The sequence below is a fragment of the Trifolium pratense genome, linkage group LG7 (assembly GCF_020283565.1).
Source record: "Trifolium pratense cultivar HEN17-A07 linkage group LG7, ARS_RC_1.1, whole genome shotgun sequence".
Taxonomy (NCBI): Eukaryota; Viridiplantae; Streptophyta; class Magnoliopsida; order Fabales; family Fabaceae; genus Trifolium; species Trifolium pratense.
In genome coordinates, this window is record NC_060065.1 from 10435721 (window position 1) to 10459463 (window position 23743).

Below are 23743 nucleotides of genomic sequence, written 5' to 3' on the forward strand. Positions count from 1 at the left end.
ATTGTTTGGTACGTCATTTGTTGTTGGAAACTTGATCGCTTATCTTTAAGGCGGAAAAAATATTATATGTTCGTTTTACCCCTCTCTATCTCTCTCTCATATTTCATCTATGATTTTATCAATTATTTCTCTTTCATCTTTCCTTTTTATAAATGACACTAATGTTACCATGACTTTTTTGTCACATCACAAAGGATCAATTTTCTAGTGTTTATCCATCTTCCTTGATTACTTTCCTATCCTTAACAAATCTCTAAATGGGTGTACTTTTTTGCATTGGTTACAAAATAGACAGACTTTAAAAGGTAAATTACTGTGAATTGTAAAAGAGATGGATTTTTTTGCCATCACAAACTTACGGATCTACTCAAATAATTGGTTTTTGCAGTTCCTTGCAAAGGACATCCGGTCCAAAAAAAAGAGGTTGATTTTTTAAATCATAAATAATATACAAAGTGAATCTTGCATTTGCCATTAACCAAAATAGAAAATAAATTTTTGGACTCCTATAATTTTTTGGGTTAATAAAATGTAGCTAAAATATCAACAAAGGGAAGAAAAAAAGAGAGAACACAAAACAAGTCCAACAATATAGCAAGGTAATTTGCACAAAAAGAAATGATCATTTAAGGGGGTATAATCCATCATGGATTCATGATTAATCGGCACACGAAATTCTAATTGTGATTAAGTTGTATAAGGGGGGGGTGGCCATGATTGCCATCACACCTTTAATTAGCTAATACAAATCAAAATCACTTGGTTGGCTTTCTTACATGGAAAAAATAAAATAAAGGGAGAATTATATAGAAGAAAAAAAAGTAGTAATAGTACAAAAGCCAATATAATCTCTTTACACACATGTATGATCTGAAACTGAATGTGTCACAAGAAAATAGATAGATACTTAATTAATTAATTAATTAATTAGGCCTTGTGAGGGGGACATTGATAGCACTTAGCAAATAATCCAAATGTTTTAACTTGGTGTACAAAATTAAGCATACTTGCCCATCCTCCCAATCCAAATCCTACCACCAAAACCCATACAGCAACAAAGACATTCACTGAGTATAATCCTACCCAGCCTCCTAAAAATGATGGTGGTCTCTCCACAGCATTCTGTCAAACCAATAAATAAATAATCAATTATTTGATTAATTGGAACATATATTGAAGTAATATATTATTTCACAATCATAGTTTTTTAAAAAAATAGTTTCATTTAATTTTTACAAAGTAATAAAAAAAAGAAATTAGAAATTTAATATTGCTCCTTATGAAAAACTTGTTTCATGATAATAAAGAATAATTGAAAAATTAAATATTAATTAAACCTAATTTAACAATTATACCATTAAATATGGTAAAAGTAGTAAACAAAACACAGAATGACTGCATTCGGGCAGTAATGACCCAATAATCACCGTGAGATTAAGATTGAACGATTCAAAATTTAAGTTCAAACTTTTTATTTATAAAAAATTAAAATTCAATTACAAAATTTAGACCGTCTGATCTTGATCGGAGGTCTAGATACACTAATTGCATGCAATCTGACTGAACTGAATCCTAATCGAGAAAAGACAAATTTCCTCTTACCGATTAGGGTGGCAAAATCAAGAATTCCATAAATAAAATAATTTCCAAAAAATACATTTGTAAACAAAACACACGTTACTGCGGAAAAGAGAGTGTATATATATGAATTTGTTAAATAAGTCGTAAGAGTCTATTAAGGTATTGTTTGACCTGACATTTTTTCCTCTTATTTAGAGCTTATGCAAACAACCTATGCAATTTTTATATATTATTATAAGTTTGTCAAGGTAGTTTATGATAAAATAGCTTATAAAATTACAATTTTCACCAGTGTAAACTTATAAAATAGCATAAAACTTAATTTATATTGCATAAGCTGTTTACATAAGCTTAAAAAATGTTGGGCCAAACGGACCCTAATAATAAGATTAATTACCTCTCTAGCTGGTGCTGAAGCAAAGGTAACCATGTGTGCCAAGGCAGGAATTATGTAAACAGTGAAGCTAACCAACAGAGATCCAACAGTTGAATTAATGGGACCAAAGAATGGAAATATTATTGCCAAAAACCATATTGGAATCACAACAGGAAGCCTAACCAATGCTCTTTTCAACAAACTTTTGGTTTCATGCACTCCAAGAAATTTCTCCCATACAAAATATAAAGGTGTGCAAGCAAATCCAAATGTAATAAACTGCAAAAAATTTTAAAAATGTTCAGGGATGTAATCAATTTTTTATTTTTATTTTTTGGTTTTTAACCTTATGAAGGAAGAAAGTCTGGTAATTCAGAGTTCGATTACAAGCTAAATGAATTCTGGCTAAAAATTGTTCCCACCAGAAATTAAACTCAAGTCCGAACAATTCATTAACCACTGGAGCTCAAATATTTTTAACAAAATAGTTTAGGACTAGAGAGTAATTAAACAAAGATTAATTAATCCAATGATAATTAATTAACCTGATGAATGAGCATGAGAACAACAGCTGTATCTCTAAACCCTGTCCTAGGAAGCAATGAGAGAGCATTGGAATGAGTTAGAAGATTGTCTCCAAATGCCCAATATACTGCTGCTGCTGATGGCAAAGTTAATGTCATAACATATAGTGTTGCAATTAGATATATCATCTTAAATTTCTGTGGCTTCCACATTGCATGCATAATCTCCCTGCAATATTATAAAATTAATACAACACTGTCAGATTCAATTATGAAATCCCAATACATGATTATAAATTGTACTCTCTTGATCCTTTTTATAAAAAAAAACAACTCATTTTTAGGTTAAATATAAGCAAAAGTCAAAATGTATTTGGCTCAAATTTAATACGTTTTTATTTTTGCTTATATTTAAAACCGGAGGAAGTACATATTTGATTGATCTGGTATATATTATAGACCGGAGGGAGTACATATCAATGATCCTAAAAAGGACTGAAGATAGTAACAAATTTCTTCAATTACTCAAAAACCATGTTACATATTGCATAAATATATTCAATGAAATTAATTAATTAATTAATCCCTTTATGTATATAGCTTTTGAGTCCTCACACTGTAACAGCATGTCCACCAAAGGTATAGAGAATGTTGGTAGCTCCTGTAAAGTACAGAACCAATTTGGTTGGGCCAGAGTGCTTCACATCCTCAGCCTATTTAATTTTGATACACCGTCAGTCTAAAAAATTGTATACCATCGATAAATCACAAATTATTATGTGCGATTTTAGAAATGAAGTGGTTATGATTTAAACAGTTCTTTTGATCAAACGATTGACAGTGTAAAAAACTTTTACACTGTAAAAGTATATGTGTGACTTTTACCTGTCCATGAGCAATGGAAGCTATGGTCATATACCATGCAGTGTAAGTAGTCATCACTAAGCCTAAAAATGACCAGATTCTGTAGTTGTGGAATGAAGGAATGAAAACTGTTGTGGCACAACAAGCTCCAAAGATGTATGTCCAAGTTCTCTTGTCCAAATGGTCATTTATGTAGTATATGTTACTGTTTCATTATTCATATTAATTATACATAAAAAACAATGTTAGCTTATGATTTATATGTATACAGATTATCTTATTCAAAATTTGGTACCAACCTTGCACAAGCAATTAGCTGAATTACTGATCCAAACAAAAGGAAAGTACAATTGAAAAATAGACCAAGATTCCTCCAATGTTTTCCTAAAAGTCCATCAAGAACTTCAAACCACTGCAAATAGTGAAAAGATATAATTATTATTAATCAAAGTGAGACACCGATAACTACTCCCTCCGGTCTTTTTTACAAGGTCAAACTCTTACCATTGAACTAATACCTCAGTGAACTTATAATAAACCGGTAAGTATAATTATTTAATCACCTGAATAACATGGTTTCTGAAATCAACTTTCTCTCTTTCTTTTCTAGTTCTGTATTCAACATAAAGAACACTAATAATGTAAGCAGTCCAACTTCCCATTAATCCATAAAAAATCTGAAATAGAATTCCAGATAACATTCCTAGTTGTGAAAAGGAATATGGCAATGTCAATAGCACTTGTGCAACCTACATAATTAAATAAAAAATACATTATGAGAATTTTGTTACTCAAAAGAAATGAAAGAATGCATAATCAAAGAAGTAAAAATGATTTAGTGAATAAGCACCTGATTAGAAGCACAACTAAACCAAGCATCATAGACAGAGCCACCATGCCAAAAGAGTCTTGATAATTTGCTAGTAGAGGATTTAGAACCTTCTTCTTCCCTTTCCATTTCTAAGTAATTTCCAGCAACAACAGTTTCAACTTTCTCAGAAGTCATTTTTATTGTTATTGTTATCTCCCTTAAAAGTGTTTTAAGGGGAAGACAATAGAATTAAGTGACCAAAGATATATATAGATAGGAGAAGTGCTCCTTTTCACACTTCTATATCACACTTTCACATTAAATTCTTATATAGCTACCAATGTTTTAAACCGAATTGAACCGGTCGGTTCAATCAGACCGAAAATGATATGTTTCTAGTTGGTTTAATTCTAATTACATTGCAGGTTGATTGAATAAGATTAATTGGGTTGAACTAGTTAAACCGCAATTTTTAGACTATGCTCATTTTTTACAATTTTTGTTTTTTTTATCATTTTTTATGATTTAATTATATGCATAGTTAGGGTAAAGATATCTTACACTACACTGTCAATTAAATGTAACAATCAAATAGTACAAATTGTTTGACTTAATCATAAACACTTCTAAAATTGTTCATATAAATAGTTTTGATTTGCCGATAGTGTAAATAATTTTACACTATCAAAAGTAAACTCTTTATTTATTTGTCATCTGATTTATGTGACTGGACTGATTAAACTATGATCTGAATGTCTTACATGTGACGCCTACGACTAAGGAGGGTGGAGATTGATCATCGGTTCCTTGCAACTTTTAATCAAAAGAGGGCACATGCATGAACGAACCAAATTCACAACGGAAAGAGAGCGATCCCCAGACTGTCCAAGTATGTTAATGCATGATTGAAGGAAGACTTATAAGAATTGATTTGCACTACTTATAATTATATCAATAAGATGCATCTTATTTTTTGTAGCATATTCCAAAAGAATTTCACAGTTAAGCATGTTTGACTTGGAGCACTCTTTGAAGACAAAATACACTGAAAAAACTCGTGTTAATTTGTAGGAACAATCAACAATTCTTAAAACAGTATATGATGTTACATTACCGGTTCGATGTGGAACACTATTTTTAAAATATTGATATTCCTTTATATAATTTATTTTTTTGTGTGTGTAAATTGTGGAGGGGTCTTTGCTTAGTTCACATGTATTCAGCTTTTTTCCTTAATAATTATCTCTTACCAATAGCTAATGTGAAGGTTCAACCTCATGATCAGTTTTTGTTGGGTCTGATGGGCCAATATTAGCTGCAATGCACGAGCGGGGTGGCCCACCATTGGACTATTTCTTTTCTTTACTATGAAAGAGCCCATGCACATTGATTGATCATGAATGCTGATAAAAGCAAAAATTAAAGAGAAAAAAATTGTGGAGGGGAAGATTAAAAAAAGCTTATTTGAGTGTGAGAGTTGAGTATTGTACATGTTTGTGGGGGAAACTAGATGGATGGAATCATTGCTATCAAGAGGCTTAGTGCTAATCATGATTAGTACCACACATATTCCAACTGGCTTTAGTTTACTACTTTAATAACCCTCTCTTCTTTTCCTTTTCAATTTTTCCTTATAATAGAATTTCTATATATCGATGTAAAATTAATGAAAAAGAGTGTTGAAAATGTTCTAAGTGCCATATAAAATTAATAAAAATGTTCTAATCCTATCTCACAATATATATTTATCTAGATATTTAAGAATGTTATATAAACTTATAAGTAGCATAGAAAAAATATTATTGGATGATTGTTGTTAATAGTCATTATAGTCCCATCAAATTTAATGATTATGCACCGATGATGTATGTAAAATCGGCCGCTTGATTAGTTTCGCGATGAATATATTAAATCTAATAATTCAACAAAAGACTTATTATAGATGCAAAGATACAATGAATATATTAAATCTTATCTCAATCTTAACATATTAGAGATTATAGATATTGCTGTTTGTGAGAACTCAATCGCAACCTTCAAAAAGCCTCTAGAGATTGTCGATAACTCTTTTTTTTGTTAGCTAGGTAGCCTAAGTGGCTAGAAATTACACCCTTATAAGTGGAATATTCGGGGTTCAAACTCGATGCATGCATATAAAATATAATGTCTTTATCAACTGAATTAAGCTCATAAGGACTACCAACGAGCCTCTAGTGATTGTCCATAACTCTAACTTAGTGATAGTGCAAACACCAAGATGAAAGGAGCCAAGAACTCACCCTAGCGCTTAAAACTATTGGCACACATACTATTAAAAATAGTTTCTCGTCAAATTAAACTTTGCAGTTCTGGTACAATTAATATTTGGCTCCAAAGAGTCTGCAAAAATTAGTATGAACTTCTTCCCCAATTCTCCACCCACCCCCACATTCTCAATAAGAAGATTTCATCTATCATAAATCCCCTTACAAAAATTTGAACCTTGTCTAGATACATACATTAACCATTAGCCTTATAGTATGTTTGGATGAGAGAATGTTTTGAGGTAAACTAATTTTTTTATGAAATTCAAATTCTTCTATCTAAATCCTTTATGGCACATGTTAAAAATATAAAAAAAATAATTTTGTCTCAAATTTTGTGCATTTAACTTATGAAAAGTTTAAAAGTTAAATGAAATACACGGATTGCAATAAAACATTGCTTTATTTATATTATTAATATGTCGTTAATTTTGATGTATCTCAATAACATATCAAATGATTTTTGATTTGTCTGAAGTTTTACACAAATGGTCTATATGATATAAATTTTCAATTCAACGGTGGATTTTATAAAATTTACACCGGTTAAAACGTTATTGAGAGGTGTAACATTTGATGTCATTTGATCCCGATCCTAGAGCACATGTTGGCTTTTTCCTTTTTAAAATTAAAGAAATTTGTGGAGTATTTTTTGATTTACAATGGAGCTGATGATCGAACCCAATACATCTAGCATACTATCCAAAAATCTCTCACCATTAGACCAAGCCTACTAGCGGCTTAAATTTGTGGAGTATTTTGTCTAAGCTAAATTTAAGGAATTTCAAAGGACACCTAAAAGTTAGGAATTTGAAAGTCTTTCCTCCCATATATTGCAAAATTTTCAAATTAACCCATACAATTTTTTAAAATTGCAAATTCACCCTTATTTTTTTCCAAAATTACAAATCGACCCCTAATTTTTTAAAATATTGCAAATTGATCCCTGATTTTAAAAGTGACCCTAAACTTTTCAAATTTATAAAAGTTGCCCAAAAATCTCAAAATGATATTATTTATTACTCCATTCAAACACACAGATTTAAAAATGAAGGTAATTTAAATAGAATCATTTGAATTGCTTAGAATTTCAAATCATCTATGTTTTGAGGTAAATCAATGTTTTGGGGAATTCAAATTCTTTTTGTCAAAATTCCCTTGGTTGGAAAATTTTCAAAATAATTGGGATTTATGAAGTATTTTGTCAAGTTGAATTTAAAGAATTTCAAATGATACCAAAAAGTTAGGAATGTCAAATTCCTTCTCTCATATGTTTCAAAATTTTCAAATTAACCCCTATAATATTTTTAAAATCACAAATAGACCCCTAAATTGTTCAAAAATACAAATTGACCCTTAATTTTTTCAAAAATTGCAAAATTATCCCTAAAAAATTTCAAAGTTTTCCTTTAAATTTTTTAAATTGTAAATTTGTCCCTGTTTTAAATTTATTCACAATGAAATTTTCTATTACTCTATCCAAACACACACATTTCAAAATTAAGGTAATTTAAATATAATCACTTAAATTGCATAGAAAATTTTCTAATTACTTTTATTTTAGACAGAAATGATGATATGATATTTAGTAACTATATTTTACGTCAGCACACTCTTTAACTCTTTTTGCATATCATTGAATATGGAAGATTTTATTTCCATTATGAGGACTTAGGTTAGGTGTGTGAGTGTGATATCTATGCATCAACAAAAGGTTAGGTATGATATCCTATCCTCATCTGGTCAAAAAAGAGACGATAAAAAGAAAAATTATAAGAAAGAAAACATCTTGATATGGGAGTTTCATCAGATTTGATTTCAGAATGACCCAATGCCTACCAACCCATTAGGCCCAGTCCCAGAAACTGTTGGATCATTGGATGAACTTCAAATTTTGAACTTTTTCCTTTACCCCCCTTAAAGGTTCAAAACATACAAATAATGTGTTGATTGGGTTAATTAACTTTCTGTCAAAGGTTTTTCCTAGTGTATTGTTTGCTATCAGGTGAATATGTAGAAGCTATAGAATAGAATGCAGTTTTTAAAAAATTACGGTAGATCACTGTGATTCTAACATATCTACCGATACCAAACATAAGTTTAGTCATCTTTCCAAAACATAAAAAAATATTTATAGACGGGGATTATTTGTAAATAAAATGTTTATCTCAAATTTTTTACTAATTAAACTTTCCTAATCAGTTGAAGTTTGAACTCTAAATTTTTTTCTATCTTTTAACCGGAACACCGTTCTTTCACTATAAATTTTATGTAACCAGCAAAATAAAATCAAAGTTTAGAGCTTGAGATTTTAAACTTTGGATCAAAACATAAGTATTATGGTAAGTAGTTATTAGTCAAGCCATTTTTTGAATCAAGGTATTGTGATTATGGATTTATATTATGGAAACTGTCAAATAGTGTCATTGAGACTCTAGTTAAGAAAATTGGGTCCGTTTGACCCAATTTTTTTTGTGATCTAGAAGCTATTTTTAAAACAAAATTAAAAGTAAGAGCTTTAAAGTTTACTATAAAATATGCGAAAAGCTTGATGGACTTTATTAGTCAAGTGTAAGATGAAAATAGGTTATCGATAAGAGTTTACTGTAGTCTAACCTACGAGACATTTAGATCGAGATGATTTTTTTTCTTAAATAGACAAGGTTAAATATGAGACTGGAATGAAACATTATTGATGCAACTAATAATGTTATAATTCAGGTGTTAACTCTATTTTATAAAATATTGTGTGTTAGAAAAAAATGTTTTGAAGAAACTCATGTTAATGTGAATATTTTTTTTTTGAAGAAGCTAAATTAGCTCACCCAAATTGGCGCCAGAGAGAATCGAACATCAGACCTCAAGAGGAGCACACTCCCAGGTCTCAAGCCAATACCAATGCACCAACTCAAGTGGGTTTGTTAATGTGAATATTATTGTTCAAAAAACACAAAAATCTATTTCTAATTTTAAGGGTGCTAAAAAGGGTGGTGTTGGAGATGCTAAAGTGGAGGTCTAAATATGCCGATATCTGATGTTCATTGGGAAACTTCACCTAATGGTTATTATAAACTTAATCCCGCAGCAGGACGGTTAGAGGCAGGTAGATAGTATTGGTGTTGTCGTGAAAGATGAGCATGGTTGACTTCGGACCGGACTAGATTGGATGTTGGATTAATTTGATTTGTTTCTTCCCTCTTTGATGGTTTCTTTGTTGACTGCGATGACTGCTCTCAGTTGATCATGATCTTGATTGGGACATGCCGTAGACAAGAGGACTTTATGTTTTAGATGAGTTGAAGAGTTCTATTTATTGTGATTTGATTTTCTTAGTGGTTTGATTATTCTTCTGATTGAATGCACTTCTTCCTACTGAATTCTTCTGATTGTTTGCACTCCTCCCTAGCTTCTTCTTCTAATTGCACTTCTCTCTGTCTTCTTCTTCTGATTGATTACACTTCTTCCTAGCTTCTTCTGATTGATTGCACTTCTCTCTGGCTTCTTCTGATTGCATTGCACTTCTCTCTGGCTTCTTCTAATTGATTGCACTTCTTCATGACTTCTTCTGATTGCATTGCACTTCTCCCTGACTTCTTTCGATTGATTGCACTTCTCCCTCTATTGGTTGATTCTTATGTTTGGTTTGGATTTGTTCGTTTAATTTGTAACAAGCTTAAAGCTTAGTAAGCTTTAGCTTGAAGGGTAGTGTTTGAAGTTTATAGTATTTAGTATGTTTTTCGTATTTTATTTGAGAAACTCACAATGCTTCTTGTTGATGCATCGTAAGTTTGAGAGTATGTGTTAGATAATAAAATAATAGTCTATGTTATTGGGCCTGTTAGTTTAGAGTCCATTAGGTTTTATTATATATTCTCTAGTAACCTTTTTGTAATGTTAAGCTATTAGTATTCTATAAACTCTAGCCGTCTTTCTCTTTTCCTATTTGTGTTGTGATTCTAACAAACTTGACATGGAGAGTGTTGACATAGGTCTCTATGCTTAATAATTAAAATATGGAAAATGTTAAATAGTGCACCAGGTGCACTAGTTAAACACATAAATAAGAAAATTTTGTCTTGAAACTCGTGCATTCAATGCATCAAAAGTGTAAAAAGTTGTTTTTATCAACATTAACTTTATGTTTTATTTCTATTTTTGATATGTTTAACAAGTACAACTAGTACACTGTTTAACCTAACCCTTAAAATATTAATAAGTGAAGAGTGGTGACAGTCAAATGAGTCGAGAGATTATTGATAGTCCTAAGTATTTACTTTTATTAAATAGTGTTATAATTATACTCACACACAATGTAAATATGGAGAATCACGTATTTAAACTCTGATCTTTGCAATCTAGCGTTGTACTTACATGACAATACCTCTAGCTGCTTTAATTAATTATAAAAGAAATAAACAATGATTCATTTATATTGTATTTGTAACGATAATTACCATAAAACAATTGCAATACTATTTTTTTCTAAGTTTATGAAAGAAATCATCAAAGATTTGATGGTCACTTTATAGTGAAACTTGATTTTGATGGCGATGGCATTGATGATAGCATAATCTTTACTTTAAACAGAGGAAATATTTAGGTTCTTAATTCTTACCCTACCTTGCATATGGATGCATTACTTGCCTTCTTTGCTTTTATTTATGACTCGGATTACATCTATTTTGGGCCAATACAGAACCAAAAGATTATCATTAAAAAAGCTAGGAAAATACCCCACTTTGACTTTGGTGCTTGGAATACACATATCAACTTTTCTTCCATTAAAATGGATGTTATTGTTCTTCAATCCTAAATCAAGTTATTTTCACTTGAATGGATGCGGACTAAATGCCGTGTCAGCCCATGAGGCACTTGGTCAGTAGTGGTCACAAGATAGCTATATAGTATATATGAAGGGCTTTTTCTAACATCAACGAGTGGTTCATGTGGTGCATCATGCACAAGTCTCGAATTACATTATAACAAATACGAATTTTACAAAATCGACCGTTGGATTGAAAGATTATATCATATAGATCATCCATAGAAATTTTTAGAAAAATTGAAAATTATTTGATATGTTATTGAGATCCATCAAAATTAACGGTTTATGAGTTTCATTAAATACCGTTAATTTTGATAGGTCTCAATAACATATCAAATAATTTTCAATTTTTCAAAAAAATTTTACGGATGATCTATATGATATTTTGTAAATACGGTTTATGAGTTTCATTAAATACCGTTAATTGAAATTTTTTTGTAAAATTCGTATTCGTTATAATGTTATCCGAGACTTGTGCATGGTGCACCACATGAACCACTTGTTCATGTTAGACTTGGCCTATATGAAGATAGTAATAACGTTAGAGTGTTTGGATAAATCATTTTAACGAGGGAAAGTAATTTTTTGGGGTAATTAAATTTCACCCAAAATAAGAAAATTTTGATAATTCTTCGTTATTCTTCACACACTCTCTCACACGAAAACTTTATCGCTCTCTCTCTCAATCTCAACAACTCTATCGCTTTATCTCTCTAAATTCCATGGATCTCTCTAACTCCGAATCAATATCTCTCTTTGAAGATTGTTTTCTCTCTCTGTGAAGATCACTCATAAAATTAGTGTCAAAATATCAAAATGCAAGCATAAGGTACTTGCAAAAATTCTAACCCTTAATATGAGAACGTGAAACAAAGGTTTTTCAAATATATAAAAGTTGCATATCTCGAGGTGTTGGTAGGATCGATCCAATACTAAATGATGTCTACAGTGAATTTAAAACTGAACGTCAAAAATAGTTGTTTAATTTTTTTTTAAGAGTTGTAAAATTGTCTCATTCTTATAATTTATTTACTCAGAGACCTTTATGATTTTCTTTGAGGCATTTTCCTACCATAAACTAATGAATTTATTTACTTATAAAAGACTTTTTTTTAGTATTTTTTTTCCGAGAGGCCTAAAGTGCTTGTTTGGGTTGTCTTACCCTTGGGACGATCCTGAGTGTGGGAAGTAAATGCTTTATATAGATGGATGATATGGAGCCCTTGGACATCATTAAGGTTTGGCCGTTATGGACGATGCCTTCAATGTTGTGCTTCAAAGGCTCTCCGAGTCCGCCGTGGAGGCCTCACGGTTTCCCAAAATCCGAGACTATCTGTTTGCGGCTTTTGATGTAAAAATGTCTAAGAAGCCTTGTATATTCTTATAAGAATAAGGCGAACATGAATTTTAGTCAAGTCCAAAACAATAAATAACTACATGGAATAATTTAATGCTATGCTAAACGAGTATGAGCATTGAGATTTCAAAACGATAAACACGACATGATGGATTTTCAAGATTAACTATCAAGATCAAAGTACTCGTTAGGCGTTCTTTAAGACATGTACATCAATGCTTTGAGCTACGGATCCAATTAAACAACACTCGTTGCCTTTTTTGAAATTTGGAAATTAGAAAACCATTAGGTTTAGTCTAGTGGTGAAGGGTTCAAATAGTACGCTATAGGTTCTGGGTTCGATTCTGTCCAAAAGAAAACATGAACGGTGCATAGTGTTGATGCACCGGTAGATGTTGAAGAAAACTTGGAAAATCACTTTTAAACTGCGCAAAAATCATGATTGAAAACTTTATTCAACTATCAAATGTCTATAGGGTAACCTCGAAAAATATGCTATTGATAAAGTACCTATTTGAACCTAGGACCCCAAATTTACGGATTTGGATTTGGTGCTGTTGAAAAAGCACGCAGTTTCACGCTGTTATGTATTTCAGCCGTTCATTTTTTATTGGACGTCTCAGATTAAATACAAATAAAGTAATCGACAAATGATCTCATTCATCAATACTTGATCGGACAGCTGAGATGCTCAACAACGTGAAACTGTGTGCTTTTTCAACAGCACTAAATCCAAATCCCAAATTTACTTATGTCACGGTAAACTTGTTAACTAAAATTATTTCTGGTAAGTGGTAAATTTTACCGTCAACAATATTAATTTGGTTGAACTTGTTCTGATTAATCTTCTTTTTCTTCCTCAGTCTTAGCATTGCTCTCATAGTTTGCTAATCCAACTCATAATGAATCAACAATGGATTTTAACCAAATCCAATTAGCTTTGCGTTGTTGCATTCGCTTTCGATCAATTAAAAATGCCAAATCACTCCATTCTTACATAATTAAATCCGGTCATTTTAATCAAGTTTTTCTCTTAAACAACATGATCTCTGTTTATGCAAAGTGTTACAGTTTCAATGATGCACGTAACCTATTCGACGAAATGCCTCATAGGAACATAGTTTCTTGGACAACAATGGTCTCTGCATTCACCAATTCCGGCATGCCCCATGAAGCTCTTAAGCTCTACAACGAGATGCTGGAATCCAAAACTGAACAACCTAATCAGTTTTTGTATTCTGCGGTTCTCAAAGCGTGTGGTCTCGCGGGAAATGTTGAATTGGGCAAGTTGGTTCATGACCATATATGTCAATCTAAGTTAGATGTTGATATTGTTTTGATGAATGCCCTTTTGGATATGTACGTCAAATGTGGGAGCTTGATGGATGCTCAACGACTTTTCTACGAAATCCCGTTTAAAAATGCTACTTCATGGAACACCCTCATTTTGGGTCATGCTAAACAAGGCTTGATTGGTGATGCGATGAAACTGTTTGATAAAATGGCAGAACCGGATATTATATCTTGGAATAGCATCATTGCTGGCCTTGTAGATCATGCTAGTGCCCATGCGTTGCAATTTGTTTCTATGATGCATGTGAAGGGTCTTAAGTTGGATGAATTCACATTCCCGAATGCCCTCAAAGCTTGCGGTCTTGGTGATGAGTTAATGTTAGGGAGAGAGATTCATTGTTATATTATTAAGTCGGGTTTTGAGTCTAGCTGTTATTGTATATCAGCATTGATTGATATGTATTCGAATTGCAAGCTATTGGGTGAAGCAATTAAGATTTTTGATCAATTCTTCAGGAACTCTCCTGTTTCTGAAAGCTTGGCGCTTTGGAATTCTATGCTTTCTGGGTATCTTGCTAGTGGAGATTATGTTGAGGCTCTCAGTTTGATTGCTCATATGCATCATGCTGGTGTACATTTTGATTTTTATACCTTTAGTACTGTTTTAAAGATCTGCATCTACTTCCAAAACTCGTGTTTGGCATCTCAAGTGCACGGTTTGGTTATCACTAGTGGCTATGAGTTAGATTGTGTTATTGGGAGCATTCTTATTGATTTATATGCAAAACAGGGCAATATTAACAATGCATTAAGATTGTTTGAGAGGTTACCAGATAAAGATGTTGTGGCTTGGTCTAGTTTGATTGCTGGTTGTGCTAGATTCGGTTCAGATAAGTTAGCCTTTTCTCTTTTCATGGATATGATTCATTTGGGTCTTCAGATTGACCATTTTGTTATTTCAATTGTTCTAAAAGCTTGTTCAAGTTTGGCATCTCATCAACGTGGCAAGCAAGTTCATGCTTTGTGTCTTAAGAAGGGGTATGAAGCAGAGAGAGTAATTACAACTGCTCTAATTGATATGTATGCAAAGTGTGGTGACATCGACGATGCCTTAGCTTTGTTTGGTTGTCTTTCAGAAATTGATACCATGAGTTGGACAAGTATTATTGTGGGATGTGCACACAATGGAAGAGCAGATGAGGCCATTAGTCTTCTGCATAAGATGATAGAATCTGATACAAAGCCAAACAAAATCACCATTCTAGGTGTTCTTACTGCTTGTAGGCATGCTGGCCTAGTTGAAGAGGCATGGGCTGTGTTTAATTCTATTGAAACAAAACATGGATTGATACCATGCCCAGAACACTACAATTGTATGGTTGATATACTTGGTCAAGCAGGGCGTTTTGAAGAAGCAGGAAAATTGATTAGTGAAATGCCATTTAAGCCGGACAGAACTATATGGTCTTCATTGCTTGGTGCCTGTGGAACTTACAAGAACCGACATCTGGCAAATATTGTTGCTGAGCATCTCCTTGCTGCCTCGCCAGAAGATGTTTCTGTATACACAATGCTGTCAAATGTTTATGCAGCTCTTGGAATGTGGGACAGTTTAAGCAAAGTCAGAGAAGCTGTCAAAAAAGTAGGCAAAAAAGAAGCTGGAAAAAGCTGGATTGAGATCTCAAGTTGAGAATGCTGGTTTGGGGCATAATTAATCCTTATACATAAGATATTTCCAGATGGGTCGCTGATTATTCTAGCTTATAAGGAATGGCATATGATAATGATTGAACCCTGAGTTCTGAAGGGCAGAAGTATTTACGGTAAAAGTTCAATTACAAGTTTAAAGCACAGAAGTATCGAATTTAAACAACTTTTAGATGGAAGATACTACACTGAAGAACATACGATTAAGATTAATGTGCAATGAATGACTGCTATTGCCATGAGGTTTCACATATACGTTGATTGAAGCTGTTCTGACTTCTGATGAGTACTTTTCTAGTAGACATATACATCAAATGAGTTTTCAGTTTTCTATGATACTGTGTAAAGGTTCTGATATGAGAATGGTCTCGTCTGTATCAGGTTCTACTTCATGGAATACCTTCATTCTGGGACATGCTAAACAAGGCTTGAATGGTAGTGTGCTGAAACTGATTTATCAAATACTGGAACCAGATTTTGTATCTCGGAACAGCATGGTTGCTGGTCTTGCGGATAATGCTAGTCCACATGAATTACAATTTGTTTCATGATGCACATGAAAGGGCCTAAAACTTGCCTGATGAGCTTGTTCAATCTCAATGCAGCAGTTCAATCCGAAAAGCATGTGATACATACATGCTATTGCCATGAGGTTTCAATTTCACATATCAAATTTTTGCATCATCCTACAAAAGTTAAAGAGGTAAATTCAAGTGTACTTTCAATACTATTTATACCACTTATGATTTTAACCACTTCTCGTTTTAATTTGAACAGTTTCAGTTTCATACCAACCACATCACGATTACCCATATACCACATACTTGTTCGATTAACATCTTTTTGTGATACGCTTTTATTGAAAGTGGTTAAGACTAAGAACCTCTTTTTTGCAGCCACAAATTGTTAAGCGCACGTCAAGTCTGAAGCCACAATTTGTAGCTTCGAAGGAACCATGCAAAAAAGACACCGGGATGCAAGAATTTTGGCAGTCGATGCAATTCCAATCGCACGTGAACTCGAATTTGGTCAAAATCAGAGGTACCTTTACCACTTAATTGCAAAAGCACGTTAGAACTTGTATTTTCTTTTTGCTCACTAGTATTGCAACTAAACAAACGTACTCTTTCTGATATTTTGATATTGTACTCATTGCTGTTTGCAGAAATCATCAGGTCTCAGCTCATCTTTTAGCTTGGTTGAGCAGCTTGACATTCTCAGTGTTTCTTTGAAAAGTTTCATTCTGATGAGCATGTGGTGAGCAGCTTATTGTATTGATTGTCTCGCATTCTCACCTTTTGTTGATGAATTCTCTTAACAAATATATTTATAAAAGTGTTTCGAAATATGATTAAAGGACTCATCTACTATCTTTGTCACTCCTTATTTGTTTTATTCATATGAAAATAAGAGAGCATTTGTATACATGTTTACTCACAAGTGGAAAATTTCAAAAAAAGTTTGTAGTAGATCGGAAGACTGTAATCGGATAACTGGGATGTACTCGTTTTGGACAGATCCTCTGCAGCTCTCTCTACTACTCACTCTCTATCTCTCTCTTGGTTCTCTTCTGTCTCTTTCTCTTTTCCTCATTTTATTGGCCTCTGCACATGCAACAACCGCAGGGAATCCTTGTCCCATTTTATCTCAATTTTTGTTAGCTACCCTTAACCTTTTGCTTTAGTTGGTTAATCTGTTACCCGTTCTGCCTTTGCAAAAAAAAAAACCTGTTACCCATTCTGTTAGGCTATGTTTGGATTGATGGTATATAATGGAATGGAGCGGAATGGAACATAATGGAATGGAATGGAGCGGGACGGAATGGAACACAAAGTCCATTCCATTGTTTGGATATTCAACGATGGAATGAAACAAACTTACCACTCCATCGTTTGGGAAGTGAACGGAATGGAATAAATTATAACATTTTTATTCCATTTTTACCCTTATTTAACAAACATTATTTTATTTAAATAAATAAAAAAACACTATTATTATATAAATATATTACTCCATTGCTACTTTTATCTCATATATATATATATATATATATATATATATATATATATATATGATAATATACGAGGACTTCTTGCAAAATAAATATAGCAAAAAACAAACATTCATATACATAATATGAAAATATATAAAAACGATGATATGGTATCAATTAGAATAAGTTCTAACAAGTACAACAATATTGCACAGATTAAATAGAAGCATATATAATTAAATAATAACAAACAGAAAGTTAGTCTTATAAAACTATAGTTAAATAACAAAAAGAAAGATAATCTTATAAAACTATAGTCATATAGCAACAACAATACTGAGTATTATATTGAATTTGAAGAAAATATCAGAATCAACTCTGGATCAACGAAAGAAAAAAAATTGACGGGGAGGATGCCAAGAAAAAAACTGACGGGGAAGATGCCAAGCTGGTGCAAATTGGGTAAAATGGTAATATTTAAATTATGAAGTTCCATTCCATTGGATACACCCCAAATTGGGGGGAATGAAAAATTGAAGGATTGAGTGGTATTGGATGGAATTGATTCCATTGTGTTCCATTCCATTCCATTCATTTTTTATAAACCCAAACAATGGAATCATATTATATACCACTTCATTCCATTCCATCCCACCACATTCCATCAATCCAAACATAGCCTTAGTTTGTTAGGTTTAGTTAATCTGTAATAACCTACCATCGACTAACATTATCACCTTTTGTTCTTGTTTTTTCTGGTTCCATTCTAAAGGTTAATAACAGGTTGAGCCTCCACTAGGCAGCACATAATCATGGTGGGTCACAAATTCCTCCAGCTATGTCTACCACTTTTAATTTATATTATTATTATTATTATTTTATTTTTTTTATAAGAAAGGAAATTTGATTACACCTCAGATGAAAGCAGTGATAAAACACCGCTCCTCCTTTAGTATGCAACAATTTTTCAAAACCACAGATCTTTTGTTATGCTATCATCATTGTGTTTCTGTACTTGACAACCACTACATTTGTACTAAAAGTTAAAAAAGGGATCACTTTTGCAGGGATTTTGACGTTATGTATTAGGCTTGGCCTTGAATGGAACTAACTAACTGTATCAGTGTATTGGTCTTTCCAAGCTATGCTGTAGGCAACAAGTTAAATGACTACCTTATTATTTTAAAGTATGGTTGGGGGCACCTAAATTAGGAAGAACAAGCTAAGTGAGTCACTTACTGTCATAATATAGGAAACCAAACACACACCTAGTGTATATTTGGAATCTCATTCAATTTTACGAAAGAATAATGCGAAAAACATATTCTCTAACACGGTTGACGGTAGTATATCTTAACACTATTATTTTATTGGTTGAAATTCATGAGTTTCAACAAAATATGTGCGTCCCATATAAATTTGATGGAAATTTCAACCAACAAAAAAGAATGTGTTGGAATGTGTATGTTAAAAAATGTTTCTAATACTCATCTTTTACAAAAAATACCTGATATTGTGATTTTACTAAAGCTCTAAAATGTACTAGTTTTGATGTACATTGTGGTGACACATCATAATTCTACCCAAGGATTAGGTAAAGTAAGTGGTCCTAAGAATAAACTTCGTGCCCAAAAATCCAAACCATATCATGAAGGCTAGGCAAATATTAGGACATTGATAGGTCCCACTACCAGGAAGATTAACAGTGAACCCCACATTTACATTATCATCACTATTAGCTGCATGCCTGCATCATAAAGCCAAGTAGTCATTGTTCTGCAATGTCACCATCTCATTCGTGCTAGTAGTGCTAGTGAGTAGTGACACTTTCTTTCTTCCATTCCATAGAATTTTCACTCCATTTCTCATGCTTGGTTCGTCCATACTATATCCGTTTTAATCATTGCACCCACACTACCTTGCACTACGACTCATTCTTTATTCTGACTTCCTACTATAGTAGCTTTTCTTTTTGTTTCCATCTTCACAACCATGGCATGTTAACATGTGATTCCTTCACGCTTTCCAAAAATTTGCCGCGTAATTCCCACGCCAAAATAACTTTTTGGCGCCTTATTTAGTTATCTATGATGATTGATGAAGAGCTAAATAAATTTTGGTAACATTATACTAAAGTGGCTTCTTATTGATGCCAAAACATTTGTTTGTGTGTAAAAGAAAACAGTTATTAATGCTTTGTTTTCTTTTGTTAGTACTACTACTACTTTAGTATTATATGTGTGAAAACTCGTGTTTTGATATTATTCACCACAATTTTCTTGTTAAACTCATGCTTAGTTGCTCTCAACTTTGGGTTACAGTCTTACAGATATACAATGAGTACAAAACAAGAGTCAACTAGAGGTATGACTTGTTCCGGATTTGATGGAAATACACCACACAAATCTAGATCACATGCGATACCATGAGGTAGCTATAGCCTCCATGCACATAATACATCCGCTGTGTCATTTTATATTTATTAGTTAGTTGAACTGTTAGTTTTATTGAAACACTTCAAATTGAGTTCGTTGACTTATCTGTTATAAATTCAACCGCTATTAGGCAGTTTGTCGTTTATATGCTACTCTTACCAAAGGTTTCCATTATGTTTGATATTAGATCAAATAGTTCAATGTACTACACCATTTATCATCTATATATCCATAATATACAATCCTAGATTAAGTCTTTCCATTGAATGGAGAGGAATACCCAGCAATGCATACGAAAATGTAGTACTACTTCCCCCTAAAAACGCCAACCATCTAAGTTTTTGCCAGACGACACTACAAATTAAGAAAGAAAATAAAAAACACCAAAGAAGTGACATTGCAAAGAAAGTTCTTCCCTAAATCCAACAAAAAGCCTACATGCATCATCAAAAGCCTCTATAGATTACAACAAAGCAAGGCAAAATAGCTCTTGGATTGTACACATATAACTCATCCAAATTAGAATAAGCCCCAGCATCACCAGCACTAACCGAATCACACTCTTCCACACCACTACTACCACCTTCCATGTTCTTCTTCACTCTTCCTGCTATCACCCTACAAACCAACATTGCCCTCCTCTCATCACTCTCACAACCCGAAACCTCCAAAACACTACTAGCTTTGTCATGTGCTTTCCCGCTCGTTGCAGTCGTTAATATCCCATCTCCGCCACTTAATTTGAACCCATGCTTTATTATGCTGCACACATTGCATTGTGAGGTTGAGTTGCAGAGGTTTGAGGAACCGTTTAGTCCTAACGAACAAACAAAAGTGGTGCAATGAAACCTTAGTAGCTCGTTTCCATCTGCTATGCAGCGGGGGTGTTTTTTCGATAGATTTGTCGCTTTTGCTTTGATGGAGTCTCTGTACTCTTCAAATTTGGTGATGGTTTTCTGGGTGTTGTGAACTTTAAGGATCCGATCGATTTTGCAGACCGGAGATTGCTTCTTTAGCCAGCTTGAATGGAATATTATCTCAACTATGTTCTTGCTTGTATCTTCTGGACCCAGCTCAGAAACTAAAATGCACAAGGAAAAAATAATCATTCAATTATCTTGCATTCATATTATTGAAACTATAGACCAACATAATATAATACAAGTGACAGATAATCTGTCTAAGGATGTACAGAAGAACATCTGTTGAGAGAGAACCATATCAATATCTCAAGAAATTTACCATGTCGTGACTGAGTCTAGACTCTCAGTCGAGTAGATAATAAATCTCACTGTCTTCAGAGGTTTATTATCTCTCCAACTGAGAGTTAGGACGTAACTAATCTTTTAAGATATTATTGATATCAAGATATCACTATCTTAAGAAATTAGTTACCTTTTAGAGAGATAATGAATCTCGATATCTCGAGGAATTAGTCTCAACTCTGGGTCAGATACCTTGGCTAAGCCAATGTGAGAAATAATATAAAACCATTGATGTGGCTCTATCCTAACAGCTTAAGCTTTTGGGATAATCGGTTATTTGACATGGTATCAGAGCATATATGATTAAGTGGTCTAGAGTTCAATCCCCATTCCCCTCACTTTCTAATTAAAAAAGTGGAATTTAAGCATATGGTAGGTGGGCATATGCATTATCCACGCTTCAAGCCCAAGTGGCCTCTTGCGTGAGGGGGCGTGTGAGAAATAATATAAAACCATTGATGTGGCTCTATCCTAACAGCTTAAGCTTTTGGGATAATCGGTTATTTGACGGCCAAATTAAAATTATTGAAACTATAGCTTTTAAAATGACACAATAATAACAACAAATAGATACCTGCATGTTTGACAGCTTGGTGATGTTCAAGATTTTCAGATTTCATGATCTCACCACAATCAGGACAAGAACAAATGGAGCTTCTTAGAGAAGAGTCTCTGGTGAAACCAAGAACAGGGTCAACCACCATTCGACACTCGTAACAACCGGAGAGTCTCCTAAATGGCATTCCCTTAAAAGAACCAGCACCGGAAGAGTTAGAAGATGCTGCTGAAAGCGAAGAAGAAGACAAGGCTGACACGGTTCTTCCATTGAGTTCATTCAGAGGAGCTTTCAGGGATCTACTAGAACTAGAAGCCAAGTTGTTTTTACATCCACCAAGTGACACCTTTTTCTTGTGAATATCAGTAGTTGTTCTTGTTGCTGCTGCTGCGGCTGTTGTTATTGTTGTTTCTGGCTTTGCCATCATTCCAGTGTTGTTGCAGAGAGAACCTGAACATTTCATCTTCTTGCTTTTTTTGTTGTTATCTTCTGAGACTCTTTCTTCTTTCAGCTTCCTCTGTTGCTGTTTTTTCTTTGGTTGTTTTGCTTCTGGTACAGGTTGAGGTTGTGGTTGTTGCTTTGCTTCCCTCTGCTGTTGTTGTTGGATTTCAACATTCCTACAAGCTAAAAAGCCTCTTACCACTGACCAAGAGGGTTGTTTCTCAGTTTTCTGTGGCCTTTGGTTTTCTTTTTGGGTTATTATATGATTAGTGATTGTAGGCATTCTTTGAGTTTTGGATTTGCTCATTGTGAAGAAGAAAAAATTATGGAACTTGATTCACCCTTGCAAATGGTGTTTCTATGACATGGAGAGCATGTGCAGGGTGATTCTAGTTTTGCATTTTTTGGGAGTTGGGAATGTGAGTGGAGAGTCTTTATGGTTGTTACTTCCTAGCTCTTTGATTATTAATACTACAAGTAATATTTTAAGCTTTGAGAAACTTTTTTTTCTCTAGGGAAGATATAAGACTTTATGAGTAGTATCACCGTTAATATTTCTCTAGATTGAAGAGTTTGTATTGTTTTTTTCTTTTTGTAATTTTAGTGAGAAAAGTAAAGAGACATGACCTAAGGTCCCCCTCGTCTTTTTATGTTGTGTCCCCTTCTGTAATCTGTATTATTATAATAAAAAATATACATTTTTTGTGAATATTATACTGAGTACTGACAAACTCTATTAGCCCCCATGAGTTTCCTAATTCTCACACGATGTGTAAAAGTATACTTGAAATTGATGGTTAGTGAAAGTTTAATCTTTTGATGCATTTTTTTTTGTTTGCTAATTTGACTTTTTTTGTTTTGGAGGGAGTGGTATAGGCTTTGTCAAATTGAGTTTCAGGTTCTAAATGTTGCTTATGATTTTAGCTTGAGTGCAAAGAGGATGAAGCAAAAACCCTAAGGTATCGGACACTCTAACATGTGTGTTTGGAAAGTACTTTGTTTGCTGGTTTAGGTGTCTAACAATGGAAACTAACTAGAACTTTGACCCATGCGGTGCATGGGTCTAATTAGGTGTAATATGTAACAATAAAAAATAAAATACAAAAATTCTAAGAGCATTTTCAATAAGAGTAGTATAAGGAATTTCATGGACTAATTATTCTATATTTGTTTATGTGTTTATTTTATATTTTATATATTTTTTAAATAATTTTGGAACTCCATCGTTTTGTTTACTTATTAAAAAAAAATTGCTGATAACTAAAGGTTAAAAAATTGATGATAATTAAAGGTTAAAAAAAAACTAAAGACATAATCAATAACATAAACTTAAGTAGACATCCATAAATAAATAAAAATTGTGATTAATTCCGCCGTTCAAATTTATTGAAGACAGGGTTAACATATTAGGA

The 23743-nt window shown here is 32.9% G+C and overlaps 3 protein-coding genes across 4 annotated transcripts; 1 reads left to right on the top strand and 2 right to left on the bottom strand.

Annotated features, from left to right (window-relative positions):
• Nucleotides 1–600: 600 nt before the first annotated feature.
• LOC123896889 (auxin transporter-like protein 3) lies at nucleotides 601–4476 on the bottom strand. The gene is made up of 8 exons (XM_045947304.1): nucleotides 4196–4476; nucleotides 3909–4094; nucleotides 3645–3757; nucleotides 3367–3550; nucleotides 3097–3194; nucleotides 2503–2710; nucleotides 1979–2236; nucleotides 601–1122 (listed from the first exon to the last, which is right to left on the bottom strand). Exons 1-8 carry the CDS (start codon nucleotides 4349–4351, stop codon nucleotides 928–930), a joined length of 1398 nt encoding a protein of 465 aa, XP_045803260.1. The 5' UTR covers nucleotides 4352–4476; the 3' UTR covers nucleotides 601–927.
• Nucleotides 4477–13413: 8937 nt separating this feature from the next.
• On the top strand, nucleotides 13414–17368 carry LOC123896890 (pentatricopeptide repeat-containing protein At4g08210). Of its 2 annotated transcripts, XM_045947305.1 has the most exons (3): nucleotides 13414–16344; nucleotides 16538–16682; nucleotides 16807–17368. In XM_045947305.1, the coding sequence occupies exon 1, from the start codon at nucleotides 13555–13557 to the stop codon at nucleotides 15622–15624; it is 2070 nt and encodes a 689-aa protein (XP_045803261.1). In that variant the 5' UTR covers nucleotides 13414–13554; the 3' UTR covers nucleotides 15625–16344; nucleotides 16538–16682; nucleotides 16807–17368. The 2 variants fall into 2 exon arrangements, with proteins under 2 accessions (XP_045803261.1, XP_045803262.1); XM_045947306.1 differs by lacking the exons at nucleotides 16538–16682; nucleotides 16807–17368 and having other exon boundaries at nucleotides 13414–15757; nucleotides 16023–16193.
• A 2848-nt stretch (nucleotides 17369–20216) lies between these two features.
• Nucleotides 20217–22923, bottom strand: LOC123896891. Its single transcript, XM_045947308.1, has 2 exons — nucleotides 21909–22923; nucleotides 20217–21150 (listed from the first exon to the last, which is right to left on the bottom strand). The coding sequence occupies exons 1-2, from the start codon at nucleotides 22636–22638 to the stop codon at nucleotides 20516–20518; spliced, it is 1365 nt and encodes a 454-aa protein (XP_045803264.1). The 5' UTR covers nucleotides 22639–22923; the 3' UTR covers nucleotides 20217–20515.
• Between the last annotated feature and the right edge of the window lie 820 nt (nucleotides 22924–23743).

Excerpts from the sequence above, each read along its gene's own strand:
- LOC123896889 (XM_045947304.1), bottom strand. The coding sequence starts at position 4,351 with ATGACTTCTGAGAAAGTTGAAACTGTTGTTGCTGGAAATTACTTAGAA. Across the intron at positions 3,758-3,908 it reads TCAGAAACCATGTTATTCAG|TGGTTTGAAGTTCTTGATGG; the intron begins GTGATTAAATAA and ends CACTATTTGCAG. Across the intron at positions 2,711-3,096 it reads GGTGGACATGCTGTTACAGT|GGAGATTATGCATGCAATGT; the intron begins GTGAGGACTCAA and ends ATAATATTGCAG.
- LOC123896890 (XM_045947305.1), top strand. The coding sequence starts at position 13,555 with ATGGATTTTAACCAAATCCAATTAGCTTTGCGTTGTTGCATTCGCTTT.
- LOC123896891 (XM_045947308.1), bottom strand. The coding sequence starts at position 22,638 with ATGAGCAAATCCAAAACTCAAAGAATGCCTACAATCACTAATCATATA. Across the intron at positions 21,151-21,908 it reads CCAAGCTGTCAAACATGCAG|TTTCTGAGCTGGGTCCAGAA; the intron begins GTATCTATTTGT and ends TGTGCATTTTAG.